The sequence below is a fragment of the Mus caroli genome, chromosome 2 (genome assembly GCF_900094665.2).
Source record: "Mus caroli chromosome 2, CAROLI_EIJ_v1.1, whole genome shotgun sequence".
NCBI classification, from domain to species: Eukaryota; Metazoa; Chordata; class Mammalia; order Rodentia; family Muridae; genus Mus; species Mus caroli.
In genome coordinates, this window is record NC_034571.1 from 156,168,848 (window position 1) to 156,179,044 (window position 10,197).

At 43.1% G+C, this 10,197-nt stretch overlaps 2 protein-coding genes across 3 annotated transcripts in view; one reads left to right on the forward strand and one right to left on the reverse strand.

Annotated features, from left to right (window-relative positions):
- LOC110286702 (seminal vesicle secretory protein 5) overlaps positions 1-10,197 on the forward strand; it is a 124,519-nt gene that overhangs the window by 20,673 nt on the left and 93,649 nt on the right. The window lies entirely within an intron of this gene.
- On the reverse strand, positions 6,542-8,106 carry LOC110286672 (seminal vesicle secretory protein 2-like). The gene is made up of 3 exons (XM_021153214.1): positions 8,034-8,106; positions 7,406-7,788; positions 6,542-7,246 (listed from the first exon to the last, which is right to left on the reverse strand). Exons 1-3 carry the CDS (start codon positions 8,104-8,106, stop codon positions 6,542-6,544), a joined length of 1,161 nt encoding a protein of 386 aa, XP_021008873.1.

Here is a 10,197-nt window from a genome sequence, read left to right on the forward strand (position 1 = left end):
ATGGGTGGGTAGGGAAGTGGGGGGCGCTATGGGGGACTTTTGGGATAGCATTGGAAATGTAATTGAGGAAAATATGTAATAAAAATATTAAAAAAAAATTTAAAAAAAGAAAAAGAAAAACAAACAAACAAACAAACAAACAAACAAAAGTGATCAAATGATAGCTCTCAAAAGAAGAAGCACAGATGACCCACTAATATATGGACAGGTTTTAAAAGCAATGGTTCAGTGTACCTTAAAATCATGGAAATGTTTACATAAGTTATTTGATTTTCTCCTTCTCCACTGTCACGATAGCTGTTATGAAGAAAACAGCTGAGGTGGATTGCTAGCGTGGCTCCAAGGGAAGAGAATGCCTACCCATTGCTGGTATGCATGCAAACTGGTGCAGCCCCTGTAGAGGTTAGTACGAAGGGACCTCACCCAGGTATGCCATTCCTGGGCATATATACAAAGGGACCAAAGCCATTCACACTACAGAGATACCTGCACACCCCTATTACTGCTTTAGTATTCTTAATCATGGTAGCTGAGGTATGGAAGAAGCCCCAATGCTCCCCACCCCCCATCAGACGAACAGATAAAGAAATTCAGGTACATATCCACAACGAGATTTTATTTGGAGGTAAAGAATGAAAGTTTGTCTTTGGCTGGAAATAGATAGAAACTATAATATTAAGTGAAGCAAAATGGACCCAGAAAGACTAATGAAATGTCCTGTTTCTGCCTGTCCTCTGTGCAAGCATCCTTGGGATTCCATCTCTCAGGGCCTGCTTTCTCTAATGCACAATTGTAAGGTGTATGCACACGTGATCTGCCTGCCTGCCTTAGTCTCCACAGCACTGGGATTACAAAGAAGCACCATCATGCTTGATAGATTTACATGGATGCTGGGGCCATGCATGTGAGGTGCCCCAACCCTCAAAGAATCCTTTTGAAAACAATACCAGTCCGTTGGGTTTGGTTGTCCGTGACTGTCATCCTAAGCACTAGTGAGGGACAGGAGCATCATAAGTTCAAGGATGGCCTAGGCTGCTACATCCACTCCAGTAGTGACAAGCCTAGAAACCTGGACGCACTCCCGAGGCGAAGTTCATGGAAACTTAGTCTCCTGGAACCATGGCATCCCATATAACAAATGCTCCAAACTTGTCCTTGCAAATGGATCTGTGTGCTTTCTTTCAGTATTGTTTTATTATAGGTACCTCCAAGCAATGACTTGCCAAATACCTAAGTAAAATTGAACTTTGCTTCCTGGCTTTCACCAATGTCCTAGGTAGTCCTTGAGCCAACCCTGGGCTTGGAATTCAGTAAGAATGTTACCTATTCAGTAGCATTCAGAATTACCTCTAGTATTGTAAGAGAGATAGAGGAACTAGAAGGTTAGCTAGAGCAGAACTCCCTAATTAGAACCATGACTTGGGTGTGAAAGCCCTTGCCCCAGGAGTGTAAAGACCTCACACCTGGCTTCTAAGACTATGGCTGACCTTAGATAGAACTGACTTTGTCTCAGTTGTTTTATTGCCCAGTTCCTGCCAGTCTTTATGTTTGCATTCCTCTGTTTTGTGTAAGAGTCATTGAGCATCCCTTAACCTCATTATTCCTTGATGATGTGTCACCTAACTTCCCTATTTTCTTCTGTATTAAAAGTTTGGTGCTCGATTTGGCAAATTACATTCAGATACACACTCTCTCTCTGTGTCCATATTTGTTTGTCATCCGCACCAACTCCTTGCTCGCCTGTAACCGGAACCCTAAGTTTTCCTGCAGATCGAGGACCAACTGAGGTCCATCTGCAGCACTAGGCAACACAGTAAGATCCAATTTATCCTGTATTGGACACACCCCTTCACTGGCATTGGAATCCACTTTTTCGGGATTTTGACACAGACTGAAGATCAGCTGCTCTTTGGTAATCCTCTTGGACTCCAGCACCTTATCAGGAGAGAGCCATTGTTAGAGTATTCAGATCACAGCCTAGAAGCTGCCCCCTCTGCCCCTCCCACCACGCTCATTCTCTCCAGTCTGTTAGAGAACCCTGACTCATACACTGGCCTGCCTTGAGCTTGCTACGCGGCTGGGGTGAAGGTGACTTTGAACTTCCGGCCAGCTTGCCTCTGCCTCCTGAATGTTGGTAGTGCGTGTGTACACTTCATGCTGCAAACTGAACCCTGGGCCTCGTTCACGCCCAGTAAGCATTTTATCAGCTGAGTTAGTCGCAGCACCAGCGCTGGCTATGATTTGTTCTCACATCTGAAGATTTATATATTTTACCTCCCAAGTTTTCTGCCTTTTAACATCCTACTCTCAAAACTAAAGCTATTTATTTACTATCACTTAAATAGTCTACAGTAATTATGATGCGTTGATTCCGGGCAAAACTATTTTCCATCTACAGATTGTAAAAATATGTTAAGTAATACACTTTCATAATAAAATTATGGGACAAATGCTGGATAGTTATGTACAATCCAAAGTGGGGAAAATACAAGGAAATATGGTTCCATGTCCCCCAAACTTTCAAATTAAGAATGTCCAATTCCATTCTGTTCTATTATTTATTTTAAAATGTGTGATTTAATATTCACACATGCATATAAGGTGATAGAAGGTGTTTTTAAATCAAACCTAGTCCTCATTCCCTCCCTTCAATTCTTCCCCCCGTTTCCAATACAGTTTTCTTTCCCAACTTCATGTTCTTTCTACTCAGGGCCTCTCTCTCCCACTAAGCCCTTTTAGTGTTCCTGATATGTGCTTGGGTGTGGGACCACCTACTGTGTGCTTGGGTGTAGGACCACCTACTGTGTGCTTGGGTGTGGGACCACCTACTGTGTGCTTGGGTGTGGGACCACCTACTGTGTGCTTGGGTGTGGGACCACCTACTGTGTGCTTGGGTGTGGGACCACCTACTGGAGCAAAGGCAGTATCTCTTGTTCTCTCCCCCTGCCCACCCCTCCAAAATACACAGGTGATTTTTCTTCCCAGTCTTAGTCACTGTTCTATTGTTGTGAAGAGACGCCGTGCCCAAGGCAACTCTTAGGGATGAAGAGGAGGAGAGGATAGGGGAGGAGCTGTGTGAGGGAGGGGCTGGGAGGAGAGGGGGCTTTGATAGGGATGTAAGATAAATAAATAAATAAATAAATAAATAGAAAAAAGAAAGCATTTGAATGGGTGGTTGCTTACAGTTTTAGAGGGCTCACCCATGATTATCATGATGGGAAGCAGACAAGCATGACGTTGGAGCAGTAGCTGAGAGCTTATATCCCGATCCACAAGCAGCAGGCACAGAGAGACACTGGACCTGGCATGGGCTTCTGAAACGTCAAAGCCTATCCCCAGTGACACATTTCCTTTAATAAGGCCACACTGCCTAATCCTTCTAAATGTGGGGACTAAGCATACAAATAGATGAGCCTATGCAGGGTTGAGGGGGATGGGTGGGACATTCTCATTCTAACCACTACATACCCCCAGCAGCCCTCAATTGTCTGTAGCTCCTCAGTTGAGAGGTGAGACTTCAAGAGACCCTATGCTAAGATGTGGGCTGACTTGGTATTGCACAAACTTTGTGCATGCAGTCCAAGACGCTCGGTGTTCATGTATGCAACTGTGATGTCGTTGCAGTTGACGCTGTCTCCTTCAGACATCTACTCCCTCTGGCTCTTTTAATCTTCCTGCCTCCAGGCCCACAATGACTGCTGAAGGCTTCACTCTTTTATCCTCTGCGTGTTGACCAGATGTAGGTGATGATCTCTTTGATGATCACCGTCTATTGAAGAATGAAGTCTCTGAGGTGAGAGTGGAGATAGGCACCAATTTATGGATATAAAGATTAAGAACTTTGGGAGTAGCTTATTACTGGGTCCATTTAACAGAACAACAGTAGTAGGCTCTTCCCTATGGCCTATGACCTAGCCAGCCACAGCTTTTGGGTGCAGTTAATGGTACCAGGTATTGATTTCATCTTGTGGAGTAGGACTTAAGTCCAATCCACACCCATAATATCAATTCCACTATGGCTCTAGGGGACACACATCACCAGGCCAGTTTTGTTATTCTAATTCGCAGGATTCACAGATGGGTAACAGTGTTGATGACATTTCTCCCCTAGTATGCACGCATAGCACCTTTCAACACCGAAAGCTAGCCAGTAGGATGAAGCTTGCAAGTCAGTACACAGAGTGATTTCTCTGTCCTGTGACTTAGATGTGTGTGGTCTTCAGATATGTGATAGAGTCTTACCATTGAGTTGCAGAGGGTAACTAGGAGCAATGGCAATAGTATTGTGTGTGTGTGTGTGTGATCCCAGTGGTCAACAATTCAAAAAGAGGTAACCTATACTTGGCATGGGGCTTTTTGTTTGATAGCCTATGGTGTCTGAGTGAGATATTGCTCCTCTATTACACTCCCTCTGTCCACTCTGCTTTAAGACTGCAGAAGAATTCTTGTGTTTCCATCCAGAGGTGGTACCCAAAGCTTTTGAATCGACAGCAAAGGAGAGCTTCCTCTTTGTACCTAATGAAGTGACTAAACCTTCCAGAGTAAAATTAGCAGTAGCTCTGTGACCTGCACATTCGTTTCTGTGTCTGTGGCACCAGGGGCAAGTCTTCTTAAAAACACGCTCCTTTTTCCATAAGTATCAAATGTATTAGTAAGCAACCTGTCAGCCCAAGTCCTAGACTACAGAAGTCCTAAGAAGTCCCAAGTCCTAGTACTACAGAAGTATGATAGCCTTACTTGATTTCACAAAGTTAAAGATAATTGGAGGAAACTTTCCCACGTGGAAATGGTGGGCTTATGCCCAGAAAGAAAAGCAAATTTAATAGAAAATCGATATGTTTCTTATGCTTTTGGTTATGAGCCCAGTCTTTAGTGGCCATTTCTCCAGCTCGAAAATTGATGTTTCCATGGTGGTGTTGGAATTGGAAACTAATCTCCTTGGGCCCGTGATCTTTCGACTCTGACTGTCAGTTTCTAAAGACCCACTAGAAAGAGAGTTGTAAGGTATTTTAAGGTTGACTTTAGGTAACTCACAGGGCATCTGGCACAGTTCTAGCAACTTCTTTAGAGCCCAGACATCTATAAATGTGGATTTTATTGCTGTTTTCCCCAATGCCATACAACTGTCTCTTCCTTTTGGAACTGCCCATTGGGAATATCCCCAAATCCAGACATCTGTAGGAACCAGATCTCAGTCAACAAGTACAAGTGATGCGGAAAGTTATCTTTTTATTGGAAAGTGAGTGTTTGAGGAAGCTCCAGGGCCAGAAGTCCTACAGAAAAGCAAGTGTGAGTACAGGGTTGTCCATGAACCAACGATCTGGGGCGACATTGCAGTCTGCATCTTGAAGGTATCATAGACTTGACTCTGGTGAGGCGAGTCCTAGAACGAGAAGTAGTGTCAGTGATGTGAGGGCAGTCAGAAGTTGAGGTGTAGATGAGCGGATTTCCGCCCCTTTCAATTTTACCAGAACCACTTTCTACAAATTGGGGTGCTCGACCACTCATGACTCTAATCAATGGACCGTAAGTGGTGTGTCCATGGCTTTTGTTGCTCTCCCTTTCTTAAAACAAACAAGGCAGTGAATATTGTCTTTCTTCTGGGGCTCAGATTTCACTCCCTATGTCACAGGTGTCCAGCAGCAACCTATAGACCCTTAATACCCTGTGCTCACTTTCGGGGTCTTCCTGCATCACAGGCATGGATTTGAAACCACACAACCCCAAACCCTTTCACTTTGCTCTCTGAGAATCTCATACACATATACAGTGTGCTCTGATTACCGCCAGTCTCGTCATTTCCTGTATCTGTCTCATCCTGATCACCTCCACTCCTCCCTACAAGTCCCTTTCTCACAATCATATCCTTTTGGTTTTGTTTTTGTGACCAACCGAGTTTAACCCGGGCTACCAACACGACTACAAGTCTGGACTGCCCGCTGGAATTTAACAGGCTCACCACTGGGAGTACAACTGAATATAGTGCCTGCTCCAAACAGATCTTTGTAATCATATCTTCCATCCGGTGGAAAAGCAGCTAATCCTTAAGCTCATGGTTTGTGATGGAAAGCAGAGGTCACAGGGACTCAAGAACACTCACTGGTGTGGAGGAAGAGCTCACCTGTGACAATTCCTCGCACCAATATAAGCAAGAAACCAATTTTAAGAACAAACAAGATTGTATCATGAAATGATAAATATGATCGCATAGGTGGTACACATTTAATAATATAAAAACTATGTTCAGAAAAGCACTGAAAAGTGCCCCCTTAATGTAGTAATACAGGACCAATTGTTAACCTAGCTAGCTCCCTTACTCTGCCCTTACTGTACAAGTGCTCATTTTTACCAGGGGTTGCTTTTCATCTTTCTAAAAGTTTGTAACAATAATTCTTCTGATAGTATCAAATGGGTATCAGTTCCATAGTGGACCCAGGACTTCTTTATATACCACAAATAAAAAATTGGGATAAATATCTTTCCTACTTGGTAGAAACATACCTTGATATTGATCTTGGTCTTTAGTTGGTCAGTGAATATGTTATCCCTTAAGCTGAGCTTGATAGAGGTCTGCTCCTCCCTTTGTAAAATAGTTACCGTGATTAAAATTTTTTCGTTGTTCTTGTAATTTCTTTCTGTATTGCTCAAGATATCCTTTATAGGATTGTGAGCGCTCTTGTCCATATTGCCGCTGTTGTCCGAATTGGGATAAGTCTTCCTCTGTTTTCATCTGTTGGGTAGACTTCTGTTGTACCGAGAGGTCATCATCATTAAATTGTTTCCGCACTTGCGACATCCCTTCATCCATGGCAAATCCTTTATGCTGAGTTTGTTGAGAAAAACCTTTGAGGGATTTTTGTTGGCCATAGGACTTTAGTTGGGAACTTTGAGATTTTACTTGGCTAAAGGAGGACTGTTGCGATTTTTGTTGACCATAGGATTTTAGTTGGGCACCTTGGGATTTTAGTTGGCTGAAAGAGTTCAGTTGACCTTCTTCACCATAGGATTTTTTTTGACCATAGGATTTTACTTGGGATCCACTGGCTTTCAGCTGTCCATAGGATTTTACTTGGGATCCACTGGATTTCAGCTGTCCATAGGATTTTATTTGGGATGCACTGGACTTCACTTGTCCAAAGGCTGATCCCCCAGATTTCATCTGTCCACTGGATTTGAGCTGTCCATAGGATTTTATTTGGGATGCACTGGACTTCACTTGTCCAAAGGCCGATCCCCCAGATTTCATCTGTCCACTGGATTTGAGCTGTCCATAGGATTTTATTTGGGACGCACTGGACTTTACTTGTCCAAAGGCGGCCGATCCCCCAGATTTCATCTGTCCACTGGATTTGAGCTGTCCATAGGATTTTATTTGGGACGCACTGGACTTCACTTGTCCAAAGGCCGATCCCCCAGATTTCAGCTGTCCATAGGATTTTATTTGGGACGCACTGGACTTCACTTGTCCAAAGGCTGATCCCCCAGATTTCAGCTGTCCACTGGACTTCACTTGTCCATAGGATTTTACTTGGGATTCTTGGGATTTCAGTTGGGAAACTTGTCCATTCCGACAAAGTGCGGCCCCTTTGACACTTGTATGCTCTTGTGAAACACGTGTCTGGGTCATGTCACCACCACCCTGGCCGTACACCCGGCGTTGTGATTGCATGAAAAGGCTTTCTTCAGCTGCTTCGTCACTTCCTCCTTTGATCCCGAAACTGAGATGGCCTTTCTGACCAAGCATAAATCCCTCTGAGGAGCTGCTCTGGAAGTGGCCTTTTGTCGCACCTGGTAATTGATGATAAGAATGTTTAAGATACATAATCTGCACAGTCCTTCCAAGTCTTATTTCCAAAATTTTCCTATAAAACGATTGATGTTCCCACAAGGGTTTTGGGTTTTGGTAGAGAAGAATTAAGTCTCATCAAAAAAAAAAAAATCACCCAATGAAAGGATTTGCTTATGCCCAGAGCACCCTTTAAGACATTCTCCCTGAGTGACTTTCCCTCTATCCACCATCCCTATACACTCACCATATTGTCCAACCACAGCTGACTGTCTTTCCAGAATGAGGAGCAGAGAAAGGACGAAGACAGAGGACTTCATCTTGTCAAGAAGGACCTTCACTGAGAGCTGAGCTGACTGGCACGCTTATATCTTCTCTAGCTGGATGTAGCATGGATATGGCCAAAGCTACAAAAGGCACTGACCCCTCCTTTTTTAAAAAAAAATTATCTGTAAATGTCAACTTCCTCCCCACTGCGCGGTTGGGGACATTGGTAATGTTCCCAGGTAAAGTGCACAGGGACGTAATGTCAGAGACCTTTTTCTATGTCATAAGCCTCAGTAGATCTTTATCAACCCTCTGACTTTATCACATCCCCTTTGCAAACAAAGTGTGTTTTATAGTATATTTATTTTACGCATTTTCTTTTTATAAGGACATGATTAAACATTTTATTTTCAAACAAAATCCAGAGTAGAGTGGGGAAGAGATGTTTTTTAATGCTCTGAGAGTAATCAGGGCCTGATCTAATGTTCCTAGTCACACTGTAGTGGAGCTGATACTGTTTAGGGTGCTATCTCACAGAAGCCCATGAAATTGCTTGCTTTATATTGAATTTGACATAGCTTCTGATTTACATGCAAAGGAGCAGTCACACGTACAGAAAGGCACAGGAGACAATTAAACACAAGGAAGCTCCAAACAGAAAGCGGAGAATCAATGGAGATGAAGATGTAGCTGGGTTGTAGACCATTGGCCCAGCAAGCGTGAGGCTCTTGAGTCAAACCTCAGCCCTGGAAAAATAATAACTGGGGCACATTAATGTCCAAAAGTAGCTGTGAGGTATAGAACTATGACTAGTGATGTGCCAGTGTCTGTATTTATCTAACATGGGTGCTTGCTTTTAAGATAAGTTTTTTCTAGAAACATTGACAAGAGAAGATGGTGGTAGCTGTGGTTTGTTAGCTGCAGTGTTTCAAGTAGTCTGTGTGTGCAGTGAAACGAGTTTGGGAGTAGATATGGAAGGCAAGGTGAGGTGCAGAGGCGTTTTAAAGGATGGGGGCAATGCAACAGTTAAATGGTGATAGGAATCACTGTTGAAAGAGCAAGAGATAGTGTTGGTTTCCTTGCTGAATGTATGTCATGGAATCCAACATAAAATTAAACACAGTATATCTTAATACAGGAAACTCTGACAGAATTCACCATAGAAATGGGCTATGGTGAATATTTACTGCCCCTGGTGAATTCATTAGTATCCTGAGACAAGATGGAAGAATTGCCCTCTTGTTTAGAAACACAGCTCTGTGCGACTGGGAGGATAAGAGAAAGGCCTCGTTATGGCATTTGTGACTGAGACATAGAATCAAAAGGACAATGCCATGGCCAAGGCCTTAGGAGAAGAAAAGACCCCTGCAGGGTCCCGCTTGGCATTCAGAATCATATGAAGGTAGTTCTGGAAGGAGGTCTACTTGAAAACAAATTTCCAATCACCCCACCCCAATATTCTGGGTAGTGATGTCTGGAAGGGACAAAAGAAAGTCCACTCATGTCCTTATAAAAAGAAAATGCATAAAATAAATATACTACACAACACATGGGTTATATGCTTGCACTCTGATCTCTCACTAAGCTGCTCTCTATCCGGGAAAAAGTGATTCTTTCCCTCAGGAAGCCAGTGTGTCACACTGAATCGATTCCAGAACAAAATTGCTCAGTGTGCCCACTCAACATATACCCCCGTCCCAGGTCTCTCTTCTGTGTTTTAGAAAAATCCAAGAACTATTTCAATTGGGGGGGGGCAATAAACAAAAGATCTGACAACTTTGATCACATCTCTGAATTAAGAATAAATTTCTTGATATCTCTTTCCAAAAATGCAGATAAAACTCAGGGGTAAGATACGCGAACAAATTCTGAAGTTGCAGATCATGCATAGCACGTAATTATGCTACACATAGCACGTAATCATGCTACACATAGCACATAATCATGCTACGCATGCCAGAAGGGAATGCACTGAAAACAAAAACTTAAGTTTAAGTATTCAGTCTACTGGCAGGAAATGAAAAAGAAAGAAAGAAAGAGAGAGAGAGAGAGAGAGAGAGAGAGAGAGAGAGAGAGAGAGAGAGAAAGAGAGAGAAATAGAGAGAAATAGAGACATAGCTCCTCTATCAGTGGTTGAGACTGAG

Coding starts and splice junctions, on each gene's coding strand:
- LOC110286672 (XM_021153214.1), bottom strand. CDS start 8,106: ATGAAGTCCTCTGTCTTCGTCCTTTCTCTGCTCCTCATTCTGGAAAGA. Junction 7,789..8,033: donor AGCTGTGGTTGGACAATATG/GTGAGTGTATAG, acceptor ATCAATTACCAG/GTGCGACAAAAGGCCACTTC. Junction 7,247..7,405: donor AGCTGAAATCTGGGGGATCG/GCCTTTGGACAA, acceptor TCCAGTGGACAG/ATGAAATCTGGGGGATCGGC.